Below are 16,030 nucleotides of genomic sequence, written 5' to 3' on the forward strand. Positions count from 1 at the left end.
GCACCCCACCACCATACCCCAGCTTGGCTAATTAGACCTCAGGTGAGCTTTATAGGATATATAGAGCCTTTTTAATTCTGTCTCTACTTTCCCATTGTCATCCAAAGCTTTGTAGGAGAGTCACTTGTGAATCAAAAGGAAAGTTCTTAAATCCTGAGGTGAAATTGTATATACTAAAGAGCTGAGTTACTATGACTGCCAAAGCTTCTGAAATGAGTAAAAATTGCTTCTGACCTCCACGAAAGTCATCTTCTGTACCCTGCAGAAATTAAAACAACTTTCCTACAGTGTCATTACTCAAGATAAATAAGGTACATTCACATTTCTATTACGGACTGTTTTGCCTAACTGGCAACAATACTTTTCTAACAAATTTCAGTAAAACCTGAAGCCTTTTTAGGCATATTATAAATTAAATGGACCTTGTGTGATAAACCTATACAGAATCACCAATTTTAGTTTGCTTGTCAGGGAAACTACACTAAATTCCACACAAGTGAATGATAGAGTCTATTTTAGTATGCAACCTATATCTAGTTTGGGGGTCTTCTACAGCAAATTCTGTATAACTGGAACAACAGAATAAATGCTATTTTAATGGACAAGTATGTTCTATTGCATTCACGGATCATTATCTTTGAAATTAGGACATGCAAAATGTACATAATGGACAACCTTACTGAACATAATTTTTTTCTTTCCTTCCACATTTCAGTTTTTGTACCCTAATACAGATTAGAAACATTATTGACTTTCCCCTCTTTCTATTTATCTCTTTTGTTTATTTAGTTATTCACTCATCTGTTTAGCTATTTAGTCACTCAATAAATATTTGCTAAGCCGGGCGCTGGTGGCTCATGCCTGTAATCCTAGCTACTTAGGAGGCTGAGATCTGAGGATCGCGGTTCAAAGCCAGCCCGGGCAGGAGAGACCGTGAGACTCCTATCTCCAATAAACCACCAGAAAACCGGAAGTGGCATTGTAGCTCAAGTGGTAGAGCGCTTGCCTTGAGCTGAAGAGCTGAGGGACAGTGCCCAGGCCCAGAGTTCAAGACCCACGACCGACAAAAAAAAAATTGCTAAACAGTTACTTGTGCCATGCACAAGACAAGAACCTGCAGAAAACTAAAAGCACACTGTCTTTGCTTAAGGGGATTCCTTATGACAAAGACAGATGCCAGCAATTATAGGAGAGAAATGACCCCCATTATCTCTGGGGAGTAAGACCCACAGAACCCTATCCATACTGTCTTTCTCTGTACATATATACCTAAAATAAAGCTTAGTTTACAAATGGACATAGCACAGTATTTAACTAATAATAGAACATATACCAATACACATTAAGAAAAGATATTTGAAATTTGCGATTGAGTGGATACAGTGTTTGTCAAATAGGTGCAAGAATTTGGATTCAATATCCAGCACCACATACAGACACACAAAGGAGAAAAATGCTTTTTTTGTGTGTTATTAATCGGAGATAAGGGTCTCAAGGATTTTCCTGCCTGGCTGGCTTCAAACCATCTAGGATTACAGGTATGAACCACAGGCACCCAGCTTGAATGATTATTTCTCTTGGAACTTTTGATTTAATATCTTCAGACCACAGTTTGATTACGAGCTAGTGGGATGAAGTTAAAAAAGTAATTGGATCTTTACCTTTTTAGTATTACTCATCTTTTGTGTCTTACTTTATGATTTAAGGATCTTTACCTTTTTAGTACTTTATGATTTAAGCACATAGAATGGTTCCACGGTCTTTGTCTTTGAAGTAATGACTAAGTCAGCAAAGGGCCTAACTCATTCAAGGGGGGAGGGGAGGGGGGAGGAAGAGGAGGGGGAGGGGGGGGAGAAGGAGGAGGAGGAGGAGGAGGGGGGGGGAGGGGGAGGAGGAGGGGGAGGGGGAGGAGGAGGAGGAGGAGGAAGACTACTGAACTTAATGGTAGATCAGGGCCCTGAGGCAGTGGAAGAAGGCCACAGGTACCCTACCTGTGGCCGAGCAACATTCTTCCAATGCTTCTTACATCCAGTCCTTCCTTCCCATTGCTACCTCTTTAACTTTTAGTAAATGAAAACATGTAAGTGTGGTTTCAAAGATCAAGTGTGGAAAGATGTAATGAAAAACCACATTCCTGCCCCCTCGCACCCCTGCCCTTCTTCTCTGCCTGCTAGTCCTACACTTTCCTGAACTCTTGTTTAGCTAGAATGTGAACTGTGTGCAAGCAGACTCTAGTGGTCTGCAGTCCCTGTGGATTTTCATAGAAGGTATTGAGTACAGGACCAGCTTCATGTTTTGTGGATCCAAAGGCATTTCCTGTTCAGGGGTTATTGGGTCTGCCGATTATCAGTCGTCTTAAAGCCTGAAATTGAGAAGGTGGATTTGAAAGTCCCACTCGTTCCTTTAAAGCATTGGATTTTGTTTTATTTTGTTATTGCACGTTTCCGGGAAGCAGTGGTTCATGCCAGGCCAGTCCTGTTGTCCATGTAGGGGTAGCGAGTGTTCTAGGTTGGCTAGGTGCAGCCGTCTCTGGCCACACACTTCATGTGAGGTCCAGGAATGTATAGTTTTGTGGTCTGATGTATTTTTGATGGTTGCCAGATAAAATTGATGTCTGGCACTTTTTCTAGGAAAAACACATTTAGACATTTCCAAGCTGATTTGTAGGAACTTAGTGTTATTAGAACTTTGCGGCAAAACTTTTTTTTCTCATGTGACAGAAGAAATAAAGGAACTTCAGTTTTGGGGGTTGTTAACAGCACCTTCTTTGAGTGCCAGAGAAGTTTGACAAAGTAGTGGATTGTTAACATGGGCTTTCTACAAAAATAAGCAAGTACTTGGATTTTTTTTTTTCCACTATAAGAAAATACTGTCTTAGCTACTGACAATAGACTGGCTCCCGAATGTTTAAAAAAAAAAGCGCTGCCACACAGTATTTCAGTAACATGTTTCTATCTGGTAACTAGAGACTACAGAAGGGTGAATCTTGAGGTGTGATTGAGATTTGATTGCTATTGACTGTTCTTGCTGCTTGCTTTTTTTTTTAAAGGCAGGGAGATGAGGGTTTGGGAGAAGCCCTTCTAAACACAAACCTTTTTCTACATTTATTTTCACAAATATTTGAAGAACAAAAGAGATTGTTATAAAGAAATGAGAGAAATTACCTGCTAAGATGAGGAGTTACTTTTTCTTTAAATTTGCTGGCTGCTTCTAAAACACCCTGCAGCTGGATAACAAGTTTTTGCTTGTTGGCAGAGCAGTTTTAAGTCTGGAATACTCTTGGAGCAAAATGACGATTTAAAAAAAAACCACAAAAACACAACACAACAAAACAACTGCCTTTATGAACTACATTTCAATGTTTAAGGAAGTCATTTTTTTTGTTTTTTTGTTTGTTTTTTAATCTGGAAGAAGTATAGAAACCGATGGACAGACCTTCAAAAGTCTTGACATTGAATTAGCAGGATTAGGAAACTTCAGAAGGGAGAACTTTCATGTTTACCAAAAGGAGTTCCAAACCCCAGGCTCAGCTTGAGACTGGGAAGCAGAGTGACTTGCCCTTGATTTACATACACCGGAGCAGAAATGCTCTAGCCTAGCTCTGGGCAGCTATTTCTAGGAACTAGTTAAGGGAGAATGCAAAAGATAGAAGTAAGCTCTGTGAGTGTGTGTGTGTGTGTGTGTGTGTGTGTGTGTGTGTGTGTGTGAAGAATCTCATTTATAATTTTTTTTCTTTTCCTACTGGGAGCCTTGTGGATCTGCAAGGGAGAATGCAAAAGATAAAAGTAAGCTCTGTGTGTGTGTGTGTGTGTGTGTGTGTGTGTGTGTGAAGAATCTCATTTAGAGCACTAAGCCCACTTTGTGTGTGTGTGTGTGTGTGAAGAATCTCATTTAGAGCACTAAGCCCACTTCTCTGGTCACCCAGAGTCTTAGTAAAGCAGTGGATGATTGACAGGTGATCCATCAACATGCTGCATCAAGACATTGCGGTATCTTGTTCTGTGGCTAGTGGGTTAATTTGTGAGGTGGCCTTAGTTATCCTAGAGTTCACCAGATGCGTCCAGGCACCATGACTTCTACCCATTGTCTCCTAACGTAGCATCTATATCTGTTTGTGTCTGTCTTTCAGGGGTACTAGAATCTTCCATTATCTAGTGGTTCTGTTATTTTAAAAGTAATAATATACTCAGGGTGAAATTTTAAAAAAAGCTAGCTCAGAGGTTTATTAAAGTAAAATAATATTGCTAATCTCCTTCCCTTACCCCATTCCTCAGAGGTACTCGTTGTTGTTTTTAAATCATTTCAGAAAGTATTAGCTCCATATAAGCATCCACTTTAATTGGATTTTTGAAAGTACACAAAATAATAATGCGCACACATACCGCTCTGTAAATTTGCTCTTTTAAATATTTGGAATCTCAGCATGTTCAATAGGTTTTCATATCTTTAGGGTAACGTAAAACCCTTCCTTGTTCTTTCTGACAGCTGCACGATATTCTGTGGCATGAATGCCCCATGATGGATGGGTTCGGTTCTCTACCAGTGGGCACATGGGTTGTCCCCAGTGTTCTGTCCTCTCCAGCATGGTGCCCTGCAGAGCTCTGCCCAGTGCTGCTAGAGGTCGAATGGCTTCCTAGCTGTGGAATTTGGAGGTCAAAGGGTATGTGCATTTCACATCTTCACAGGTATTTCCAAACCACATTCCCAATGCCATTTCAAGCTTTAATCAGTTATTACCTTTCCATTTGTAAACATCACTAGGGGATTCTTTAAAATACTGTTAATTTTTAAACAGCACGATTTGTATTGAGATCCAACATGTTCCCTTTATTTGCTAATTAAATGCCCTCAGAGTTCAAATCTCTCTTCCAAAAAGGATGTCTCTGGCGTGCGTTATTAAGAACTGTCAGGGCCTTGAGAATTAGTAAGAAGCCTGGTTGGAGGTAGCAGCCTTCAGTGTTATCCACGCCGGGACCAGAGCCGTCCCTGGCCATGCCACTTGGACTGTCTTCAGAAACTCCAGGGTACAGTTAGAAAGACATTTGTCTCATGTATAATATCAAAATGAGCTCTGTTCAAGAAAACATTATTAAACACAACTATGCTAAAAGTGTTTCCTTTTCCAGTTCTGGGCCATCTTTACTGCCTAGCCCTTTATCTTGAATTTTCTCTCCATCCTCTTTTCCCTTCCTCTCCCTCTTGTTTCCTCTCCTCCCCTCCTCGCTTCTCTTTTCTTCTCCTCTCCAGTTCCACCTCAGGTCCCCAGTTCAACAGTTCTAGAAACAACATCACTAATTTCTGACAATGGAGAAGCCCATCTGCAGGGCAGATTCTCTTTTCTTTGTTCTCTCCCACTGTGAATCAAATCTATAGCTAGATTTTGCCACAAAGGATTATTTAATCTATTTAAAGCATTCTACCGACACAGAACTATTTCATCTTTTTATTTCTTAATTTTTCTAGTTAAAACCTATTGCAAATGAAACCCAATACTAAGATATAAATCACTAAAAAAAAACCCCAAACCCAAACCAATATGGTTCCATTTGCTATATTAAATTGCTTTATAAATAATCAAAGTAGCACCTTGAATTACCTTATAGATAGATAATAGCCATTTTGTGTGTGTGGAGGGGGAGTACAGGACTTTGAAAATATTTTATTTTCCAAATTACCTGCCTGTCTGGCAAGTGGTCCTTTTTAAAACTATGCTCCCTTATCCTCAAAGTTCATTTTCAAGACACAGTTACATCAGAAGAATATACTTCTCATTTTAGGTCTGAATCTCTGTAGTTTTTTTGTCAGTTTAGGCAGAGGTGGAGGACTTCAGGGAAATAAATGGACAGGCATAGTTAGGAAGCCTGTCTCATCAAAGCTGTCAGTTTCAAACGAGTGTTTCTAGTAACCCCTGGAAGCCAACAGGAAGAGGGAAGGTGAAATAATGTTGTCTGTGGCATTTTCCTAAACACAGCTACTCCCAAGGGACAGGAAGCACCTGGAGTATTGTTTGGGTTGGAAATTTGGAAAGAAATTGTTTTTGAAATAAGCGAAAAATAAGATGATTTTCAAGTTCCTTGTCTTTCACGCTTTCACACACACACACACACACACACACACACACACACGTTTTTATCACCTGGTTTCTGATCATAACGGCTTCAAATTAACAAGGCCTTTAAATATAAGTCAAATGCAGGGACTATTGAGACGGGACATGGTGACTGGGTATTTTAGCTTGAACTCTCTTTCTCCTGTGAGTGCAATTGACCTTCAGAATTCCAGTACTTTCATTTTTACAGCTCTTCGAAGATTCTGTGAAGGAAAAAAAAAAGCTGAAAAGTGAAACAGAAATGTTTCTTAACTCTTAAAATTTCTACTGTCTAGCTCTTTTAATTTTTAAGTAAGACTTTAGAAGATATTCTTTCCCTGATGGATCCTTTTATATCTTTAATTATTTTCATTATATTATTTTGACTAGATTTATTTAGTGCACTTAGTTAATTTATTCTGAGATGTAGGTGTTGCCATGTAGCCCAGCCTGCCTTTGATTTCACAATCCTCCTGACTTACTTAGCTTTCCCCTATGTAAGTGCTGGGGTTATAAGTCATATAACACTGGACCCGGCTCCAGTGTACCCTTTAAGAAATGACCAATAGAGTTCATTGGATTTTTCCCATTTTTATTTTTATTTTTATAAGAGGAGATAGTCTGGCTCCTTCTATTATTGCTACTTTATTTCCTTAGACATATTTTGTTCTTCTATCCTTGGGGGAATTAATATGAAGTTAGCTTGTTAAAGAATCCTACTATTTTAACAGCTGGTAATATGAACCTATATTTCCCCAAGTTATTAGAAAGAATGTTAACCAGCTCTTAAGCAGTGAGAGTTAAGGGAAACCTTTGTACTTCTGTGTTTTTGATCTCTGTGTTGTAAATAAGAATTAAATAAGAAATGTATGCTTATGTAACTGGTACTTGAACCAAGTTTCACTACATTTTGTTCATGTGTCAAGTTGAATAAGCCAGCTAGAAATACAGAGGACCGATTCTTTCTGTCAGCAAGACTTCGAAAGTAAGGATTTATTGAGACTTCTTTTATTGCCTTGGCTTTATTACTTTTGCAAATATACGTGATGGGTATTATGCTTAGATTTACTAAGGTCCTTAAAGTCTTGTTGGAAATAAAACGAGCTCTTCCTGTCATGTGCATTGCCTATTTAAATGTATTTGTGAGTGGGATGGTTTTGCTTTTGGAAACTTAACGCATTATTGAAAATAAAATATGTCCCACTTTTTCTTTTCACAGTAGTCATTTATTTCACTGGTTCTAAGCCAGTAGTTAACTTGGGGGAAATGCTTGACATATTTTAACTAATTTTGTGATTTAGTTTATAAAGTGAGTTGCATTTTCAGTCCCCTCTCCCCCCCCGACACCTTAGAAACATGATTTATGTATTCCTGAAAGTTATGCAGGAGATTCCATCACTCTAAATTCAACTGAAAGATCAATTCTTTCTACAGTTCTTGGTGGTTCAGATTTCAGATGTATGAAGTGGGCTTGTCAACTTTAATGTACCTTTTGAGAAAGAAAATGGAGTGTCACATTTCCTGCCCCTGTGTGCGCGCGCTCACGGGCATGTGCGAATTCCACGCACCCCTTCAACTGGAATGCTTTTCTTTGGCCAACTGAAAATAGAGCCTGCTCCTCTTTCAGATTAAATCTGGTTTTACTGGTTTTAAATTCAGTTGGTTCATGACCAAACGAGAAGTGTCTCCTTTTTTTCTTTCTTTCTTTCTTTACTTCTTTTTAAGTCTGCACAATCTCTAGTCTTGCTGTAATCTTTGAAAGCTCCAAGAACACAGCTATTTTTGACTTTGTGTTTGAGTTACTTAACAGAGTCTACATTCTTCTGGCATTTAATTTGTGATTGTACCTTATTGTACTTTGCAGGATTGCACAAACAAAATGAACACTTATAGTTTGTTTGACTTTACTTTTTTTTTTTGGAGCTGGGCATTGGTGATTCACGCCTCTTCTAATACTAGCTACTCTGGAGGCTAAGATTTGAGGATCAAATTTCAAAGTCAGCCCAGGCAGGAATGTCCATAACACTCTTTCGCCAATTAGCAAAAAGCATGAAGTGGAGCTGTGGCTGAGAAAAAGAAAGAAAAGCTCAGGGACAACTCCCAGACCCTGAGTTCAAAGCCACCTGCCACTACTAGTGGGCATAGGCGTGCATGTGTGCACGCACACGTGCGTGCACATACACACCTGCACAGACACATAATTATGGAGTGCACAGTCAATTGTAATGATTTTACTGAGTTGATTGGCCTCACTCTCCTCTCCACTTACTTCCCAGAATCTTCCAACACAAAAACCTGCTTCTACAGTTTCATAGTGTTATGCGTAGAAGGGTTCTCTCTTTCTCAATGTTTCATCGGCGGAGATTGATGCCTAATACTTTACGTACATCATTGGATTTCATCTCCACGGCTTCAGGTCTGGCATAGAATCACATTGTTTCCTTTTTTCAGATGAGGAAACTGAGGCTCAAAGGAGGTTGAAGTAGAAAGACATCTCTTTATTGCATAATAGGGTTAGGATTTGTAACCAGCTCATCTGATTGAATATCTGGTCTAATATTTAAGTCTGGGATCTTAGGTGATGCTGTGCACTTTGAGGTATTGACTATGTTATGGGGCTCTTACAAAAGGCCCCCAAGAGATATTGGCCTGCATGTTTGAAAACTTGACTGGTCAGGTAACCTATAGGACTGTGGGTCCCCTGTCCTGTTCCATACGCCACACACTACAAATTACTTTTCTTCTGAGAGACCTTGCTCATCTCATCTGTACAATAACAACATTATTTGAGATAGACCCATCTCTCCTTTATACACACACACACACACACACACACACACACACACAGAGGTGGTGGTACTAGGATTTGAAATCAAGGCCTTGCATCGGGTAGGCAGGACGTCTGCAAGTTGAGTCACATCCCAGCCCTTTTTTTGCACTTAGTTGTTTTTCCAATAGAGTCTCCTGTTTTTGCCTAGAGTTGGACTCAGGCCTGAGGCCTCCCTGTAGTTGAGATCACAAAGCCCCCTCTATCACACCCAGTTGATTGATGAAAATGGATTCTTAAATAGAGATCTCAAATCATTTCTGCCTCCTGAGTAGCTGGGATTACAAGTGTGAGCCATCACATCTGGCCTTATCTTTTTTGTTGTTATTGTTGGTTGTAGGGCTTGAACTCAGGGCTTCGGTGCTGTCCCTGAGCTCTTTTGCTCAAGGCTCGTGCTTGGTCACTTTGAACCACAGCTCCACTTTCGGTTTTTGAGCAGTTAATTGGAAATAAGAGTCTCATGTAGGGGGGAAAGAGTCTCATGGGGACTTTTCTGCCTGGGCTGGCTTTGACACAATCCACAGATCTCAGCCCCCTGAGTAGCTAGGGTTACAGGCGTGAGCCACTGGCATCTGGCTTTATCTTTTTTTTTTTTTTTTAAATTTGAAATGATTATAAATCTCCCAGGAACAGATGAAGATATTACAAAGAAGGCCTGTATCCCCTCCACCCAGTTCCCCACAATGGCTCTATTTTATCTAACAGGCACAAGAAAACCACAACCTTAACACTGGTACAGTGTGTGCACAGTTAGTTCCGTGCCATTTTGACCATCTGCAGATCAGTGTGGCTGCTGCTGGAATCAGGACACAGGATGATCTCCAACAAGAACAGACTGTGCTACCAGCCCCACATCTGTTCTCTCTCTCTGCTCTCACCATGCTTGTGATCTTCTTGCCTCAGCCTCCTGAGAGCTGGGATTCCAGGCATGAACTACTATACAGAGCTTCAAATTTTTCCTTTAAAAAGTCATTGCAGGGCTGGGAAGGTGGCTCAGTGGTAGAGCGCTTGCCTTGCATGCAATAGGGCCCTGAGTTCGATTCCTCAGCACCACATAAATAGAAAAAGCCAGAAGTGGTGCTGTGGCTCAAGTTGGTAGAGTGCTAGCCTTGAGCTGAAAAGCTGAGGGACAGCGCCCAGGCCCAGAGTTCAAGACCCATGACCAAAAACAAAAACAAAAACAACCCCCCCAAAAACCACACAATAAAAAGTCATTGTAGTTTTTATTATGGAATACCTCAATCAGTAGAAGAGAGCCTCAGAAAACTGCTGCTTCCAAACTGGGAATCATACAGTTTATATATGTAAACTGTATGATTTTACTACATAGAAGGGCTGGGGTTGGAAAGATTGGTCTGGTGTCATGCACAATGAATTCTGTATGTGGGAAGACTGTGATATAGAAGAAGGTGCAAAATAGTGTCATTAAAAAAAAAGAAAGCTGGGTGCTGGTGGCATACACCTGTAATCCTAGCTACTCAGGAGGCTGAGATCCGAGGATTGCGGGTTCAAAGCCAGCCTGGGCAGGAAAGTCCATGAGACTCTTATCTCCAGTTAACCACCAGAAAATAGGAAGTGTGGCTATGGCTCAAGTGGTAGAACACCAGCCTTGAGCTGTCCAGGCCCAGAGTTCAAGCCCTACCACCACCACCACCACCAACAACAACAATAACAACAAAAAAGGAAATACCTCAATCCGAGGTGTACAGTGAGGCTTTTAAGTTTAAGCCCCAGTATTGACACTAAATATGATAAAAGACTTTATTTGCATCATCTTATCATTCTGCAGTTTGAATTTAGGATTCAGACTGTGCTTTGAAATTTACTTAGGGTGATACTTTTAGGTAAAATTAATTAAATATACTAATTAATACAGTGCTTGGGATTGGAACTCAAGGCTTCTCCCTTAGTGGACAAGCGTGATATACTTGAGCTATAGACACAGTCCTTTCCCTTTTAGTTTGTTTTTCAGAGAAGATTTCTAGCTAACTCTTCCTGGGCAGCCTTGGACTATCATCCTTTACCTCTGCCTCCAGAGTAGCTGAGATTCCATTGTGTACTACCACACCCACCAAGTTCATTCATTCCGATTGCTATAGATATTCCAATCTACAAGTATATCAGATTTTTAAAAATTTATTCATTCTCTTATTGACAGACCTTAACAATGCACCTTACTTTTTGTTCCTATATATAATTCTACCCAAAGCATACTGATATATGGATTCTTGCGGATGGGTGAGTTTTTCTGGAATATATATCTAGCAATAGAATTGCTGGTGTCTTTTCAATATACTTTGTCAAGTTGGCCAGATGGTCCAAAATTCCTCTCTGAGGAGGTTCTTCCAATTTATAGTCTCTAATTGTATATGAGACTTTGCATTTTCCAATGTCCTCAGCAGTGGTGGAGCTCATATCACATGCTCTTGTTTAAATATGCAATTCCTGATTACTAATTATTATGGTTTTTGTTCTTTTAGATTTATTGGTTTGAGAATTCCTTGCTTCTGACTTGTGTCTAGTTTCTTGTGGAGCTGGGTTTTTTGTTTTATTTATCTATTTATTTTTTGTTATTGTTATTGTTATTTATTTATTTTTTGTTATTGTTATATGAGACTTCATATATTCTGGTTAACAATCCTTCATTGCATTTTGAACATTTATATATACATTGAAAAAATCTTTGGTGTGGTTTATATACTGAAATATTTTCTTTTAACTCTTAGCTTGCCTTTTTACTCTTTTCTTTTCCATTTCTGGTGATCAGATCCAAGGCCTTGTGCTTTGTGCATGCTAAGTAAGCACTTTACCACTCAGCCACATTCCAGGCTGTATCTTTTAACTTTTTAAAATGAGAGTTCACTATACTCACCTTTAACAATCTTGTTTATGTGTTTCCTACTCAAAGGCCATAAAAAGATTCCAGTTTTTTCACTTTAATTATTGAGTTGACCTAGAAAAAAATTGTGGGTGTCTAAATGTGGTGGTACCCACCTGTCTTTCTAGCTACTCAGGAGGCAGAAGTATGAGGATTACTGTTTAAAGATGACAGAGGTAAAAGCAGGAGACTGTACCTGAAAAACAAACCAAAGAAAAATAAAGGCACGATTCAAGTGGTAGAGCAAACACAAGGCTCTGAGTTCAAATGCAAGTGCTGTGAAAAGAAAGGAAGAAAGAAAGAAAGAAAGAAAGGAAGGAAGGAGGAAGGAAGGAAGGAAAGAAAGAAAGAAAGGAAGAAAGGAAGAAAGAAAGAAAGAAAGAAAGAAAGAAAGGAAGGAAGAAAGAAAGAGACAGAGGGAGAAAGAAAGAAAGAAAGGAAGGAAGGAAGGAAGAAAGAAAGGAAGGAAGGAAGAAGAAAAGAAGGAAAGAAAGGTAAGAAGAGAGAAGATTGAAGTAAGGAATTTTTTTCTTTTTCCAGTGGAAAACTAAACTGACCTAGTAGCATTTTCTGAATAGTCTTATCCTTTCCCTACTGTTTTTCACTGTAACTTTGGTCATCAGTTTTTCCATAGGCCCATGTCTGCTTATGGGCTGTGGCTTTGTTCTACTGCTATTGTATTTATTTATCTCCATGCCAGTGCTGTTCTTTTGTAATGTAGTGAGTCTTTGCTAGCTAGTATGATGAATTGTCTAGGTTTGTCTGTGTCATTTTGGTCAGTTTTGGTCTGTTACTCTTTGATGTTTAAGACACGGAAGTGAATAGATCAATTGTAACTGCAGTTTATTTATAGATTAGTTGGAAAGAATTGCTACCTTTGAGATTTTTCATCCCATACATGAATTCAATATATCCTTCAGTTACTTTGCAGTTTGGCGTGCTTCAGTTAAATTTTCCCCACAGTGAGCTTGGTTTTTCGTTAGCTCTATTTATAAATTTCCTAAAGCTTTTGTGTTTGCTAATGGAATCCTTTTGAAAATTATACCTTTCATTCATTTTCTGTTGGTATATGAGATCACCATTGGTTTTTGGATATTCATTTGAATCAATCAACCTTGATGAACTCTTAACTAAGTATAAGTAGTTTGTATGAGTCTTTTGAATAACAAAGATGTCGAGGGCTGGGGGAGGTCCAAGGGAGAGGGTAGATGAATGAAAAGAGGAAGAATACAGTCATAATATTCATTGCATATCCTATTAAATTAAGAAAATTGTATGTGTGAGAGAGAGGAGGGAGATGGATCAAAGCATTAATATTCACCAAGATGCATAAACTTCTTAAGATATACAAGTATAGTTAAAAAGCCCAGCAGTTCCAGCTCCAGTACCAGCACACACACATACACACACACACACTCACACACACACTCACACTCACACACACATACACACTCACACACACACTCACACACACTCACACACACACACACACTCTCACACACACACTCACACACACACAAACACACACACACAGAGGTACAGTTATGTTGCTGGAAAAATACAACTTTTCAAATATAAATATTATTTTTGATCAGTTGTGGGGCTTGAGCTCAAGGCCTGGGTGCTGTCCCTGAGCTCTTTTGCTTAAGACTAATGCTTTACCACTTTGAGCCACAGCTCCACTTCTGGTTTTCTGGTGATTAATTGGAGATAAGAGTCTCATAGACTTGGCTGCCTGGGCTGGGTTTCAATCCTGAGATCTGTCTCCTGAATAGCTAGGATTATAGGCATGAGCCACCAGTGCCTAGCAAAGATAATTATTTTTAAGGCCATTCAAAACTCTTAGACTAGCTGGGTGCTGGTGGCTCATCTCTGTAATCCTAGCTACTCAGGAGGCTGAGATCTGAGGATCGAGGTTCAAAGCCAGCCTGGGCAGGAAAGTCTGTGAGACTCTTATCTCCAATAAACCACTAGAAAACTGGAAGTGGTGCTGTGGCTCAAGTGGTAGGGGGCTAGCCTTGAGCTGAAGAGCTGAGGCCCAGAGTTCAAGCCCCATGACCGACAAAAAAACAAAAACAAAACAAAACAAAAAAACCTCTTAGACTTATTCTAATCAGTGTTTTTGAGAATGTGTGTGTATAAAAATTAAGCATGGGTACTCATTTCTAGGACATGGTGCAATAGTTTGATACCATGCACAGCAATCTTTATTTCTTCCAGCCTCCTAGTCCCTTCCCTATTGATTTTAGTAGGAAATTTACACAAACATTTTCACAATCAAAATTTGAATCATGAAGAGATTCAACCCTCTTTGTCACTTGCTGATGACTATTGGCATGTGGCTCTCTAGTCACAGTTTGTGACTGTAGCGCAAGTGCATGCACGTGCACGTGTGCACGCACACACACACCATATATAGGTATGAATGCAGAAAAGCACATACTGGCGTTAAAAGGCATGCTTCTTTGCTGGTGCTGGTGGCTCATGCCTGTAATTCTAACTACTCAGGAGGCTGTGATCTTTGGATCGTGGTTCAAAGATAGCTTGGGCAGGAAAGTCCATGACACTCTTATCTCCAATTAACCACCAGAAAAACAAGAAGTGGCACTATGGCCCAGTGTGGTAGAGAGCTAGCTTGAGCAAAAGAGCTCAGGGACTATGCAGGCCCAAGTTCAGCCTATGACCACCACTACCACCACCACTACCAACAACAACAAAAAGGCATGCTTCTTACAAATTAAAAATCAAAGCCATGAAATGAATCCATGTTCTAATTAAGGTCCAAAGAGGTGTCAGGTGTATGAGAGACCTTGGGAGATACTACTTCAGAGGAAGAGCATCTCCTTTGATAGGCCTTCTGGGTGAAGACTTGCCCCTTGGGAGCCTGGTCAGGTAGTCTGCAAAAGGGTTTGGGGCAGAGTACTGCTCTACTGCTCAGCTCCCAGGATGGAGAGAGGGGTCTTTGCTGCATGCTGGAGTCCATGGAGATGCTTCCCTGACACCCTCTGGCTGCTGGTGGTGAGGGAAGAGGTGCATGGACTCCATGAACTCACAACTCAGCCAGTTGTCACCTGGGTCCCCACCATCTTGACAGTGTTTTGTGTGAAACAGTAAAGGCAAAGGTGGCCCCTGTTGCCCAGACTTCTGAAAGGCTCTGGCTCATTGCATCTGCTGGGTCTGCTTTTCTTTGGTGTGTGTGTGTGTGTGTGTGTGTGTGTGTGTGTGTGTGTGTGTTGCGGGGGAGGGGGGGTGGTTGTGCAAACCTCCCTGGAATGAGGTCCAGTCAGGATGTGGTCTAAACCAAGCAGCAGTTTCCAGACTGCTTCATCCGCCACCACTGAATCTACTTGGTCAGTGACCAAGTCATAGCTATTCTCCAAAGCTATGAGTGTAAACACTGCCTCCTATTTTTAGTATTTCATCACTTGTTTAAAAAAAAAAAAAGCTCAAAATCTGGCCCTTTGAGTCTCAGCAGTCCTGTGGTAACAAGAGCCTCATCAGCAACAATAACCATCTCCACTGACCCCATATCCAGGGGTCACCTTGTATAGAGTGCTGTGCTAAGTACGCTAGAGGCATTGCCTTGTGTAATCCTCACACATTATTCCTATTTTTCAGATGGGAAAAGCCAAGACTCAGAAAGATTAGGCCACCTACTCCAAGGCACACAGCCTTTTAGAAGCAGAGCCTTCCCCTGAATTTAAGTTAGTTACCATTCTGAGCCAGCATTTGAGGGTTTAACTGTGCCTCCAACCTTTCCACACTCCAGAGAGGTGCATGCCATGGGCATTTGTTATATGTGCTCTAATCCAGTTTCCTGAAAGAACTTTACTTGGAAATTTGGATTTAAGTTACATAATCAAGATTATTTATTTTTGTTATTATCTATTTGTTTTCTTATTGCCTTTTTAAAAAGGCCATTAGATTTACAAGTTACCTTGTACCTCTCATCATGTTCCCTTTTTAGCAAGAAACTTTCAGGTATTTTCCAACACAGTGTTACTTAAGGTAACACTGACAATTTAAAGGGCACCTTGTAGGTAGGTGTGTGGACCTAGACTTCAAATGACCCATAAAACCATCAGGGTCTGAGCAAGCTCCTGGGGTGGGACCAGGAAAGTGGCTGCCTGTTCCCTTGCTGATAGCTTTAACAGAAAAATCAAGTCCAGGATCTTGTGCTTGCTGAGATGATTGACATACATTATCAGAGTAACTGCACCTGGATTTCTGGTCTCTA

At 40.2% G+C, this 16,030-nt stretch overlaps 1 protein-coding gene across 4 annotated transcripts in view; it reads left to right on the forward strand.

The window, feature by feature from the left end:
• Positions 1-16,030, forward strand: part of LOC138805266 (death domain-containing protein CRADD) — a 189,675-nt gene that overhangs the window by 15,110 nt on the left and 158,535 nt on the right. For 3 of the 4 annotated variants that reach the window (XM_069989988.1, XM_069989998.1, XM_069990006.1), the window contains exon 4: positions 4,486-4,660. The exons of the other annotated variant lie outside the window; for it this stretch is intronic. In XM_069989988.1, the coding sequence (XP_069846089.1) occupies positions 4,486-4,660 (175 nt within the window). The remainder of the gene's footprint in view (positions 1-4,485; positions 4,661-16,030) is intronic. 4 annotated transcript variants of the gene reach the window in all.

This window comes from Dipodomys merriami, unplaced genomic scaffold (assembly GCF_024711535.1).
Source record: "Dipodomys merriami isolate MVZ:Mamm:240054 unplaced genomic scaffold, mDipMer1.0.p SCAF_10, whole genome shotgun sequence".
In the NCBI taxonomy this organism is placed as follows: Eukaryota; Metazoa; Chordata; class Mammalia; order Rodentia; family Heteromyidae; genus Dipodomys; species Dipodomys merriami.